Source organism: Cheilinus undulatus, linkage group 23 (assembly GCF_018320785.1).
Source record: "Cheilinus undulatus linkage group 23, ASM1832078v1, whole genome shotgun sequence".
NCBI lineage: Eukaryota > Metazoa > Chordata > Actinopteri > Labriformes > Labridae > Cheilinus > Cheilinus undulatus.
The window spans coordinates 16947357-16961564 of NC_054887.1; the positions used below are offsets into that span (position 1 = coordinate 16947357).

The 14208-nt window shown below is 38.8% G+C and overlaps 1 protein-coding gene across 5 annotated transcripts in view; it reads left to right on the plus strand.

Moving 5' to 3' along the window:
• cacna1c (calcium channel, voltage-dependent, L type, alpha 1C subunit) overlaps positions 1–14208 on the plus strand; it is a 285780-nt gene that overhangs the window by 212833 nt on the left and 58739 nt on the right. For all 5 annotated transcript variants that reach the window (XM_041781270.1, XM_041781272.1, XM_041781269.1 and 2 more), the window contains 5 exons: positions 4707–4797; positions 10444–10470; positions 13556–13716; positions 13833–13906; positions 14031–14182. In XM_041781270.1, coding sequence (XP_041637204.1) covers positions 4707–4797; positions 10444–10470; positions 13556–13716; positions 13833–13906; positions 14031–14182 — 505 coding nt within the window. The remainder of the gene's footprint in view (positions 1–4706; positions 4798–10443; positions 10471–13555; positions 13717–13832; positions 13907–14030; positions 14183–14208) is intronic.

Here is a 14208-nt window from a genome sequence, read left to right on the forward strand (position 1 = left end):
CCTTCTGTGTCTGAGGTCTTTGGGGTTTACTCTAACAATAGGTATTAAACTAGTTCAGAGCTCCATTGAGGAGAAGGCACGAGGCTGCTTTTTATATTTGAAAGGCAGCTTTAGCCTCGGGAGAGACCCGAGGGCCCCGAATGCTCTTTAACTAAGTAGCATAGCAGCAGGTGGCACGTGTCGAGGTGAGGGAACACAGAGCCGAGGCTTTAATGTTCACAGAGACCAGCCTGATCTCTACAACACACACAATTCATCCATCATCAACCATGTGGCAAAGTACACTCTTCACTCACTGCTGCTTACTTTGATGTATTGTGTTAGCTAAGTGCTTACAAGCCAGCTCATGATGAAAAACACAACATAAAAAGCAGCGTTTTTAAACCTTTGAATGCTGCAAATCTTATTTACTTATTTATATTAAATCCATTGCTGAAGGCTTCTTAAATCTGCCCTGGGAACTAAGCTGTCCCACAAAAAGAAAATTTGAATGCTGAAGTCATTTTCAATCCAGAGCACATTTTTCTTGTTTTTGTTTACAGTCAGGACTGGGAATGAAGAATGGCTTGATGACTGCAGCACACTTTCAGCTTTGACTGCATGCTTAAAAAAACTTTACATTGCTTGATTTCTTGCTTTTTTCGCTGCTAAAGTGTAAGTCAGACAACCCTAAGTTAGCTTCATGTTAACAACCTTTTTTTTTTTTCAAAGACTGTACAAAGAAGGACAACATTACAAAATTGCAAAAGCGAAGCAGAAACATCTGGAGCAGTACTGTTTGGCTACAGAATGAACATTTAGTAGACACATGACTGCTATGACATGACTTACTACAGTGGATGGTGGAAGTTTTGGTGCTGGCATTAAGCTGATACGCATTTTAATAATCCCATTCTAAGTATATTTTTGGGCCATGGACACAAAAGGCCCTAAACTCAAATGTCAGTGACTCTGTTAAATGGTGTGAGTCTGCTCAAGATGCTCAAACTGAGAAATTTGAAAGGCTCAACTGGAAGAGATGTTTCTCTGTACGCAGACAGTGATCTTAAAGCATACAAAAGCCTTTATGCCTTCATAGCATCTACAAAAATCATCAAACTACTTATATATAACCACACAAATTCCCACTTTTCTACCAAGCCTGTTCTAGGGCTGAGATGTGCTAAAATTATAGCTGTTTCACAGTTGGTTCTATCTTAGAACCGTCAAAGAACCAGTTTGCTTTTGTACAAGCTGGAGCTGGCCAGAGCCACTTCATTATGTTACTGTAAACACCAGTCCATTTTCCAACATTTGTGCTTGTAGCTTTCTTTGTACGTAATTCAGGCCCCACACAGCCAGGACACAGCCCATCTCCTCCTGGGACCACTGCCATTTTTCTTTTACCCCCATATTTGTTTCCCACTGTTTACAATGGCACTTTTCCATTCCAATTCCACCTCCATCCACTGACATAAGTATGCAGCCCCCTATGTATAGTAAGCCCACAGGCCCACAAACCAGGATGGGATATTAGCACCCACCACCAGCCACATGCAGGTACTTTTGAGCAGCAGCAGGGTACTGGCCACTGGGGCAGGTAATAAAAGTAGCCCCTAAAAGAATGATTTTGATATTGTGAAATAGAGTGGCTGGTAAAACGAATGTTTGTGGCTGGTAGAAGTTTGAATCCCCCAACCACAGTGGCAGCTAGATGAGAATTAAATTTGAACCCTGCCACAAACACAAACCAGTTCCTTTCCGTGAACCAGAAAGAGTTGGTACAATGCTGGAACAGTTTTTCTGGCCCAGAGCCGGTTCTTTGGCTATGGAAAATAAAGCACTGGTGCTACATTTAGCACTGCTTTCAAACCAGATATATATATATATATATATATATATATATATATATATATATATATATATTTTTTTTTTTTTTTTTTTTTCTTTTTATAATTATTATTGTTGTTGGTATAATGTGTGAGGTTACATGTAGTAAACCACCCAGCTCCTCTTATTAAAAAGCAAAAAAAAAATACAAAAATGAATTGAATTTAAATGTTTTCCAAACAAATTTATTTGAACTACTACAAAAAAATAAAAATCAACATTATCCAAAAAACGGGCTTGAAATCCCTGTCTATGATGCACTTTGATGAACCTCCCGCCACTAGAGACCACTGTAGCTTCAGTTAATGGCCGCAGCCTTCCTCTCTGACCCTTTCCCTGGATGTAAACATCCAGGCGGTGGCTGCTAAGCTGTTAGCGTGTAGTAGGAAGACCCCGGTACGACAGTTTTCCAAAGTAGTAAATGGAAATAAAGTGGTATGTGGGCTGTTGAGGGTTAAGCTCACGTATGACTACTCACCCGAAGTGAAAAGAGGCCAAATAAGACAGCACGATATTAATCTTCAAAGAGGAACGAAGGTGCGCGGTGCTAACTTTCAATGCTAGCCACGCTGTAGAGAGTATTATCATGCTAACGTCACACCCAATCTTCTTTGTATTCTCTCATCTTTAGACTAGTTTTGACTATTCTAAATATAGATTCACATTAAATCAACTAGGTTTATACCGCTACGAACATCCTAACTAATACTAGCTCAGTTACACCCAGACTGTCTCGTGTTAGACTGCGGTGCATTCATGGTCTACCACAAACTGTAGGATGGATTTGGCTCGGTCACTTGGACCGGCGCCGCCAGTCAGATATCTGGCCTATTAATTACGTCCATATCTGACCCGATACTGATATTGGATCGGTCCCATCCCTAGTGAGTACTCTTTCTGGTTTCATCACTCTATCCACTGAAAGTCACCAGTAAACAGGGTCACATTTTAAACTGTAACACAGACCTTTGCTTACATTAGCATTAGCACCATGGTGGCTTAATTTGCAAATAAGTCTTTGCTAGGAACACGCTGCTTTACACTTAATAGAATGGTTTGTGAATACCTAATACTGGCTTATCAAACTTTCTAAACTTTCCTTGTTGGGAATGTGCACTACACAGTTTATCATGGGGAATTTGAGGTCAAGAGTTTTTATTTAGTACTTGTATCTAGTGATGTCCCTTTTGGCATCTGGGCCGAGGCGAGACAAACGTGACATTCCATGCAAAAAGTCAGTAGGTCATATGCTTTTCCTCCATGTTGTCAAATGGGACATTGGCCAAATTATGAAATCAAAACATACCTTCTGTTAATTTTTGTCAAACATGGTTTCTGTCTGTTTGAAAAATGTTTATTTAATTTGTGATTTGATGATGAAAAAAGGAGCTCGATGCTATAATCGCTGCTCTGTTGATAAATAAGTTGCTTGCAATTCTGTGTGCACTGTATTAGAAGAGTCACGGAATAACATGAAGAGAAAGCCTAATAAACACTTCAATAAAAGAAGGTGGAACTGTGCTGTCTGTCTTCATAAAGTCAGATTTTTTTTTCAAAAAACTTCAAATAGTTTGTAAGGTTTCCAATAACAGAGGCCAATATTAAGGTTTACAACTGGGCCAGGCAGTATAAGTGAAGTCTACAGCAGAGCAACTAGATTGCCTAAATATATTTGTGTTTCTGATTTGATTTATAAAGAATATATTTAATGCACAAAATAAGATTTGTAATGCCCTCTAACTGTTCAGACTGATTCTGTTCCTTTGTTTCATGCAAAGATTTGTTCTACAAGAGTGTCTTATTTTAACAGCGGTTGTATTACTTTATCACAAGAGGCATTAACATTCAAAGGCGGTATCTGGCTCTGTTACCCAGAGGGTGCTACAATAAGTGTTTGAGGTGACAGTGAGGGTAGTGCAGCTCCCGCAGGCAGCCAAAGACTGACAGAAGCAATAAAAAGCAATGTATCACTTCATATCTGTCTCTCAACCACCCATCTCAACATTCATCCCTTTTTCTCTCTCTCTTTCCCTCCATCCATACCTCCGTGGATTCTCCTATCACTGCTTCACCTCTTCTTTATGGTTTCAGTTTGTTTTTTAACACTTTTCCATTCTTTTCTGCCAATTCATATCACTCCTGATCTTTCTTCACAGTGTCTTCTACCTCAATCTTCCTTCATTCATCCTCCCACCTTTACACATCATTACACTAGTCTTTAAATGAGGACAAAGTGACACAGTCTCCTTGTGGCTTTATAAACAAAGAGCGAGCTTTTCACCTGTTAAAAACAGTCGTCTGAGTTGAGTTTCATTAATGTTTGCATTAACATAAACCCTGCCAGAGCTCTCACAGCTTGATTTAAGTTGCAATTAAGCTCCAACATCCCTCTAAACGATTGCAAGAAATTCAACAATTTTTTCTCTGTCTATCTCCATGAGCTATAAAACCACAAAGGGGTTTTGTTAAGATTAAATGAGCTAACAGTTGAGCAATCCAGCAGCTTAGAAGTAGAAATCCTTCCTAATAGCTGTTGCAGAGGTTTTGTCCCAGGATCCCTAACTGGTAAATATTGTTAATATGGAAAGTTAATGTTTAATTAGCTTAGGCAAACAGTGCTAATATATATAATGCAGAGTGGATTACCTAATGTGTTTGAACCAGTGTTGACTGTAGCTTCTCAGTGCTTATCTACAGGAGATGGGAAGTGTTGATTTGAAGTATGCGTGCAAAATTAAAGCAAGCAATGCAGAAAAAACATGCTGTGATTTAGTACGTGAAACTCTTTCCTGTTAATTCATCTTTCTCCTTCTCTCCTCTCCTTTCTTGTCTCTCAGTGAGCATGCCAGCCAGTGAGAATGAATCAGTCAACACAGACAACGCCCCCGGGGGAGATGTGGAGGGGGAGACCTGCTGTACCCGGCTGGCGTAAGTACCTCACCCTTGCTCTCTCTCAAACACACCTCTTCTCCTCCCCTCTGTCCCTCAGCCGTCTCAGTCACCTTCAGTCGATCCCAGGGATGAACTCCATCTTGTGTCTCTCTCCTGTATTAGCTCTGCAGTGTTAGCCTCGAAACTCCCTCTGTTCTTAACTGATCTCTCAAAGCCAAACCTCTGTGTCGTCAAACTTCCTGAGGTTTGGAGGATTTTATACAGTAAGACGAGTTAGAGGTGAGCAGAGGATTGTCTTCATTCTGGATGGATGTAGGCTAAGGTTTACGGTGCTATTTCTCATTTTCATAGCCAGTCTGTGACTTTGATGAGACATGCGTTGAACTATAGACACAGACAGCATCAAAGAGGACGCCATATCCATTTAGTGCAATAGGGGAAAACAAACCACTAACCTCTTTGTTGATGAGGTGCTGTGTGCCCTGATGCACTACAACAAACTTTAAAATCAGAATCTTTTATATTTCAGTTTTCTATTCACACTGATGAAGTACAGAACCAAGTAGGGGAACACTGTAGAAGCAAGCTATTTCAGTCATCACCAGGCAATTTAACAAGGCAGCAAAAGAATCTCTAGGAAAGATACACTGGGTTTTTATATCATACGGACAACTTTCTGGTCCGTTCAGTTATTAAAAATTTGTTCTTTGTCAGTAATGACTCAATGTAGGACATTACAATTTGTTAGCATTGGGATCACAGTCCGAGCCCTCGTTTCCACATACATATGGCTCTGGAGGTAAGTCAACTGGAAGTCCATTCATTCCAATGGAAATCTCTGTGTTGTCCAACCTACCTGCGAAACGCCTCCCTCTAAAAGATTTTTATCTGGAGTGTACATGAAAAAAAATTTACTTTTGTGGTAGATATCGGAGAGACCGTATGGCAGTGTGCTAGCTGGCTAAGCTGCTAACTAGATAACAGGCTAGAACAAGTCATTTTTATCAGCTTGATGTGAAATGCCGTCAGATTAAAAACTTTAATATGAGATATATTATGATTTATCAGTTGATATGAAGTGTTGTGCGTTTGTTTTGTTAGTGTGAGATAAAAAACGGACAATATTATCCTCTCCCCAATGGCTACATGTAGTTTATCAACTTTTTATCTCTGTAAAAAAAAGTGCATTTCCATCCGTCTGACCCTATGGGGCATCGTCTATGTAGTTACGGATATATGGACATCAGTCACATACGTATGTGGAAAAGAAGGCGTAAATCTGTGCGTTTGCAGCATTGCAGGCTGGGGGTATGGATTATTTTCTTCCGTGGGACACCCCACTCCCTATGATGTGATGCTGACTGTGTCTATAGGGGATCAATCCTTCTCTAGACTTGTGCCTTACATGTTGTTGTCTTATATTGCAGCTTAACAATCACATTAACGTCCATGCTTTGTTCAAAAATAGTTCCTGGGCCTGTGTTATGCTGAAAAAAAGGAAAATGGCATTTTTAATATTTTTGATGAATGCTTATGGGAGAAAACAAACAGATTTAAAGTTTATACATTTTGAAATTTTAAGGAAATTATGTGAATGTTTCAAAGGGTTGGGTATACTTTACATTATAAAGATATCTGGTGTTTCTTCATTGAATGTAAATTACATATAAAAAAGTAGTTTGTTAATGTACTTGCTTGTACAGAGCTGTTATCTCATCACAGAGATAATGAGTACTGCAATGCCCACAGAGGGTGTCAAAATCACAAGCCAAGTTTTCCTCTGATGAGTTTTAAAGGAGATTAGATAAGAGAAGCCAAAGAACTTGTTGATTCATATGATACTTGACCATGAATACCAGCACTACAAGAAAGAGAAACGTTTAGGACATCTACCATGGTTATACCTTTTCTTTTTAGTGATTAAGTTTTATTTCCTTTTTTCTCCTCTTCAGTTTCTGATCTCTCTTTTCTTCATGTGTTTGCAGCTCAAGTGCCTTCACCCTCCTCTGTGGTAGCTCACAAACAGCTGACTCACACGCTTCTCTCCACCCTTTCATTTTTTACATTATTCAAAAAAGTGTGTTGCTTTCTTTTTTCTAAGAAACAAGGTCACACTGGATCCATGACCCAAGAGGGCCCACAGCAGTATACACAAGTGAACCTTTATACAAAACTTTTTACCACTGTGAATATAGGTGAATATATGAATAAGACCCAATAGAGTTATAATATGTTAAAAAAAGTTTGAAGATGAAAAAAGTGAACTATTTTCCTAAGGGACAGGAAAGCCAGTAGGCACACTGTTGGTTATCTGTCCTCAAGCTGTCCATGTGTTACTTCGTCTTTGTTATGTTGTTTTCGTTTACTTGTCCCATTTCAGACAGCCATCAACAACTCAACATATAGAATAGTTTCTGTCTCAGTGTAAAATATTAAAGGAAAATCCAAAAATTGGGCACATATTGACAGAAAGAGGTTACAGTAAATGCAATTTTTTTGTCAATTTTTATGACTTAATTTGATACATATGTTGATCAGCTTTTTCCATCTAAAAGTTTTGTTTATAAAGGATTATATATTTTTGGTTAATAAATACCCAGATAATTAAAATACCAAATAAGAATACATAAAATTGACAGTACTGTATAATTCTGTAAAATAACTGTATAACACTATAATTCAGGCATTGATGCGGGAAAAATAACAAAGCCAACACCTTTAGGGTTGAGTAAGGGTTAGATGTGATAAGTAAGCATGGCCTAGAGTACTGTCGAGGTAATAGGGTTGCCTTGAGCCCCTTGTAGTGCTGTGGATGTCCCAAAAGCCTGAAAACTGCTGGCAGTTTCCAGGCTTGTCAAGAGGGAAAAGGCCCATACAAAGGATATGTCATCGAGCTTGACCTTGGCTGTCGAGTGACCTCACCCCTCAGGTTATGGCAAATTGGACCCCATGATGAATTTTAGCGGCCCACGTCCCTAAAACTTATGTACATATCTTTATATTTTAAAGTTTCAGAATCCTTTTTTGTTAAGCCAAAATAGCCCTGAGGGCAAAGATCTAAATTGACTATCAGATATGGAAAAGCAAATCAAAGATTCCCTGCATTTTAGAGACATTAAAGTGAAGTACGGCAGTTATTGCCAAAAAATTATAATTTCCTAATTGATAATGTTGTGATAAATCAAAATTGCGGTCAGAGTTCCTGCATACATTGACAGTTCTCAGCACTTAACTACTGACCTAATCAGCTTACTCAGGCAGGCACATTTAAAAAATTAATTGTGATCCTTTACTGAGAAAAATATATTAGCTCAAAGTTTACTTTTGATGGCACATCAGCAGGGTTAACTCAGGTTCACACGTTTTTCGTGGCCATAAATAAGATTAACCTTGCAAAGCAGATGGATATGCCCGTTTCCATGTTTCTCACTTGCGAATCCATCTTGCAAAGCTCCCGTCTGAACCGTTTGGGCCCCGTCTGAAAGTGACAGGACCAATCAGCGACGAGAGGCAGTACTTTCGGGCACGGTGGAGTCGTGACATAAGCAACCAGCAACAAGACGCCGGTGCAGTTATGGCGGAAGACATTAGTGTGGATGCTGCTAAAGCACTAGTTTTATCAGAACTTGACATTTCTTCATTAAAAAAAGAACAATGAACAGCATTGAGTTGTTTTCTTTTCAAATGTCGGTTACTGACATGTCTACAGTCACCATGGTTCGCATTATGCTGTTCTGTATGGAGTTTACTTCTCAGTAGCAGGTATGACGTCACGTGTTTTGTTGCTCTGATTGGCCCGTAAAGATGTGACAAACAGAACGTTCACCCAATTACCCTCCGAGTGTTATTTTAAAAGCTCTGCCCTTTCCCAAACGCTGTCTATGAGTGGTTTTTCCAGATGGATGTGTGAAACACATCCATCTAGCGTGTCAGGTTAAAATAAGATTTGATAACCAGATAAAAGCTTCAAACACTTCATGTCAATACATGTTAGATTGGCTACTGGTGTACCAGTAAACAATTTGTTGTGGCGGGAGATGTAGGATTTTCGCTCCTGATTTCTCAAGTGGCTGCAGAGTAAATTTTATTTGGTTTAAAAAAATTTTAAAAACATAAAATGTGCTGATTTTTGCCATCATCCTTTATTATCTGCAAAGGAGCCGAGAATTAACATGTCTACTTGTGAGTCTTACTGAAAAGTCTTGCTAGGGGCATTTATACTCTCACTGTTATGCAGATAAATCTCAAGACTTTCAGTGTGCCCGTCCGTGCATTGCTATGGAGACCGACCTCAGGGTAGGAGCTACTTTGGCGCCCGCTGATCTAATAATGGAGACGGACACATAGAGGGAAGAGACGCGTGTACTGTCAGCCTCCATATCCAGCTAGTCAGTCATTTTATTCTTTCATTCAGTCAGTCAGTGAGTCATTTCATTGCTTCTATCACTTGTTCAGTCAGTCAACAGATCAGTCACTTTATCTGCTTTTACAGTCAAATCAGTACGTATTAGCTCAAAAAGACTTCTTTAAAGCTGAAAAACCCAGTAATAATATCATAAAATTATACAATTGGAGTACAGCTTTTTTGTTTTAAAACTAATTGATATAGAAGCAGTTAATTGACATGTGACAATGTGAGCTATAAAAGACATCAACCATCAGACCCCCTCACACAGTCATCATGTTCACCAACCATTTTTATATAAACCATATTTGATGTACTAACCTTCTACCAGATGAGAGCACTCACTCAGCCTATAAACTCTGTCATTTTAAATCAGTGTTCAGTTAAAGGATACATGATCTGATTTGAAATAAAGGCTTGCACCTGCTATACTTGCGCAAAACTGAAAGACACTCTTATTCTTGAAGCACAGGGTCAACTGCTCCACAAACTGCATTGTTCATCCTCAAGGAGGGAACCTGTGCTGGGATTAGACCTTGTGACGGAGACCATCAGACACAAGAGAAGAGATCAAGTTGCACAAAGCACAGTGCTCTTATGGGCAGCTTTGTGCTTAAATATCATTTTGCAATACACTTTGTGAACTGAACCTTCATATAGCAGACGCATAGAGCTTTTAGTGGCCACAATCCAGCAGTTTAAAGTCACTTGTTATTATTTGAAGATACCAGCCTAAAAATGTCATATTTCCAGTTTTCTTTTCTATTCTCTCCTTTATCCTCTCATCTTTTTCTTTTCTCTTCTTCTCTTCTACTTTCTTTTCTTTCCTCAATGTCTTCCATTATCTCTTGTCCTCAGTACTTTTATGTCTGTGGATTATTGTGCTGTTACAGTGGTGAACAATCAACAGACTTTGTCTTATTGACACGCTGTTTGTTCACACTAGGGCTGATTGGAAGAAACCTAAACCTACAGTTTTGTTCTTCTTTTGACTGGATGCCACTGTATTTATGTTTGCAGGGGGGTGATTTGTCAAAAAGATATCAATAATTGTAATCAAGGTCATTCTTTTGAGTATAGAAAAAGCCAGCAGATTTCTGCTTGTGTAGTTGACCTCAGGTAACCTTGCAAAGTTTATTGCTAAATTGCATTTCAAAAGTATGATAAAGCAGAGCTTAATCTTCTTTATCTGACTCAAATCACCCCATTCATGTTGTGTACCTGTCTCTGTGTGTGTTATGTGTGTATGTATAATCCATTCTGTTTTTGTGTTCCAGAAATAGGATCTCCAAATCCAAGTTCAGGTTAGTACATGTTGTTTACCATAGTCCTTCGATCCACCTGCTCTAATGTCTCTGCTGTTGTGGTGTTTGTACAGACGCTGAATGTGTGTGGTTTGAGTGTATACAAAGAAGAGAAAAACACCATCAACCTGAATTTTTTAAGGATATAGTTAAACTTTGAGACGTCCTGTTACTTTCTCTCTTGGCATGAGTTAGATGAGAAGATTGAATGTCACTTGTTCTGAGGGGTAAATATGGATCTACAGTGGATCTACAGTCGGCAGCTGGTTAGCTAAGCTCCACACAAATACTAAGAACAGGGTTACAGCTAGCTTTGATTCAGCCAGCAGCTACAGCTCAGTCTATATGCTAAGCTAAGCAAGGCTAAAGTCGCATGTAGCTCCATATTGATCAGATTGGTTGAATCTTGACATCTAACTCTTTGCAAGATTGTAAATAAACAAGCCAGAACCATTCCTTTAAAGATTACCATTTATTCTTCAAAATAATAGATAATATGGTCTTATCTTAAAACACATTCCTGCATTATTTACCTGCAAGTTTTAACAAATTTAAATGTTATGAACACATCACAAATAACATTCAGCCATTAAAAACTTACCTGAATTTGAATTTAGGAGTGCATGTCAGCTTGTGTTGTGATGTGAGTTGTGTCTCATGTAACATTCAGTGTGTGCTTCATGGCTCACATCTCACACACTCAACCAGAAGACTAGTAAAACACAAAAGAGAGGGAGAAGACTCAGAGCACATCTGTGTAGATGTGTTTGAGAAGCAGTTACTGTACATGAGATAACTCAGGTCTGATGTTTTTGGGGTTTCATGTGGGGAAAAGAGTCAAAGTGCAAAGACCTACGCTCTGGTCAGCCTACATCATCTAAGAAGAAGGTGCTTTATTACACTTCTGGCTCAAGGAAGCTGACGACACATCAACTATAGCCTAGTAGTGTCAGCTTGATAACAACCCTTCATCTAGCATTGTTATACCCAAGATCATGGAGGTGGGACATGTGTGGGTCTACTTGTTCTCTTAACACCATATTCAGCCAGAACCAGTTTATAAAACATATATTACAACAAACTGACACTTCAAGGTCTCCTCTAAACTGTAAAATTTCCCTTCGAAATGTTTCAATTGATTATATAACACTGATTCAACTGTTATTCATTAAGCATTTAAGATACTTGTAGTATTACAAATACATACTTGTTCCTTTTGGTTTTGCTTTAGTATGATATAATATGGAAAGAGTATTCGTTTTGTCTATCATTACCATACTACTTTATCCTTGTTTATTGTATGGTAATTTGGAGAAACTGTAATAGAAACTGGCTTTAAATATGTTGAATCAGCTTTAAAAGTGTATCATCATATTTTATTCCCCCCTGAATGTTGTCATGGTGCCACACCCCACTCTAAAGCACAGTTTATAGCATTGAATCTACACCATAGAGGTTTAATGCCCTCATAAGCACTGCACACTTGTATGTCGGTGTGTCTCCTTAGCTCTGCAGTAATCTGTTACAACACTAGTCTGCAGAACAACTTCTATTCTGATCCCTCTACATTCTCTGCTTGTTTATTTACAGGAAACCAGAGCAACTTAAAACAAGTATATTGTGTTGGAGTTGGAGCTGATAAATGAGCATTGGTTGATTTATTGCAATTATTGCAGAGGAAAGAGAGGAGACATAAGATGGGATGTATGGCTTCTGATAGGGAAAGTGGGTATTTAGATACATTTTTAGATTTATTTGTGGTTTGCAGAAATTTATCTCCCTCTAGAGTACACACATTATGACTAGAGACATTACTCAGGCTGGTAGTCGCCTGATGCTACCCAGCAAACCAATCACAGGGTCTGAAGTCTGAGAAGGTGCACGTTAGGCTACATTCGTAAGCTGCTGTGCAAGTACAGGCCTGCACAAACCTACAGCATGTGCTGTGATGTAGATTTGATGCAGAAGTGTAAATCCAGCTTGAGGAAGCCTTTTATGAAAAACAAATACAGAAATTAAATACAGAAACACAATAAAATGCCCAAAAGGGATTTTTTTCATTAGATGTCTAAATAACCAAATATACAAAAAGACTACAGACAACATTAAAAGAAAAATATAAAGTCTTTGTCTGAGAGGCCTAAACAGCAGACGTCCCTCCACTGATGATATTTTTAGGCACCCGTAACCCAGGTGTACCTCAATGACAGTGTCACCTGAAGAGTTAGAGAGACAACAAGTGGGGAAAGAACAATCAGACCATGGATGAAATAATGCCAAACCAATGATTGCAATAATAAAACACAAAACATGTGAGGTGACATCTATTTGTTGTTGCTTTCTCATGTTTAGAGCAATAAAAAGGACTATCTCAAATCTGTTCTTTCACTGAAATTGATGTAAAAGTACAATAATTAAATTCCTTTTGTTCAATCACTGGTACATAGTGTGGGTAAAAAAAGAAGACGCTCATGTTTTGAGTGTTCTGGTTCACACTGAAGTGACTCAATGCAATGCATAATGGGCAATTAACACAAACAATAACTTTGTATTTTCTCTTGTAGAGGGCAAGAAAAGTTCAAAGGAGTTTGTGTTTAGCACAAAACAGAACAATTGTTAGAAATATGTACAAAACAAAATCTAAAATGAACGAGGTTTTCTTTTAAAGCAAATGTTGCCTTGCCTTGTGTTGAACAAAGAGCATTCTAATATGAATTTGGATGCTTTCCTCCCTCAAATGGTGCATTTCTCATTCAACAAAGCTACTTATGTTGTCTTTTTCTTGGTGTGAAACGTCTTTGAGGATGACTAACTGTTTCACAGCTCTGCACTCAAACAGCAGACTACCACAGACTAAAGGCTGATCTCTTCACTCCTCTGTAGACAAACTAATTGATCCTATTTTATCTTTTCTTTCCTCTGCTGTTTGTTTCTCTATTCCTCCACTCTTGTTTCTGTTGATCATCTCTGCCTCTCCCTCTCTTTATGCCTTTTTGTTCTTCTACATCCCTTCTTTTCCCCATTTTCCCTCTATCCAATCTTTCTTCACCTCCCCATCTCTCTATCTCTGTGTCTCCCTCTTTAGTCGATACTCTCGGAGGTGGAACCGACTGTGTCGGAGGAAGTGTCGGGCAGCAGTCAAATCCCAGGTTTTCTATTGGCTGGTCATCTTCCTTGTTTTCCTCAACACTCTGACCATCGCCTCTGAGCATCACCAGCAGCCTCAGTGGTTAACAGATGTACAAGGTACACAAGCACACTCCCAGATTTAGAACTTTCCTTTATGTCATTTTTCCTTTTTGTTCCACTTTAATTTTTTTCTGCTGTCTTTGTCTTTCTTCCTTTTCTTTCCTCCTACTCAGACATCGCTAACAAGGTGTTGCTAGCACTCTTCACCGGTGAGATGCTGTTGAAGATGTACAGTCTGGGTCTACAGGTCGGTGCCTCACTTCTTCTATTTTATTCAAAAATTTTCAGAGTGTGATTACATAAACTCTAAGATAGACACAATAGCAAATTCTCCAATAGTAGTACCTTAATCTTCACCTTGCTCTCCACAGGCATACTTTGTGTCTCTCTTCAATCGCTTCGACAGCTTTGTAGTGTGTGGAGGGATTCTTGAAACCATTCTAGTGGAAACTAAGATCATGTCTCCTCTTGGCATCTCTGTGTTACGTTGTGTACGCTTGCTAAGAATCTTCAAAATAACCAGGTAAATAAAGGCATTTCTTTTTCTGA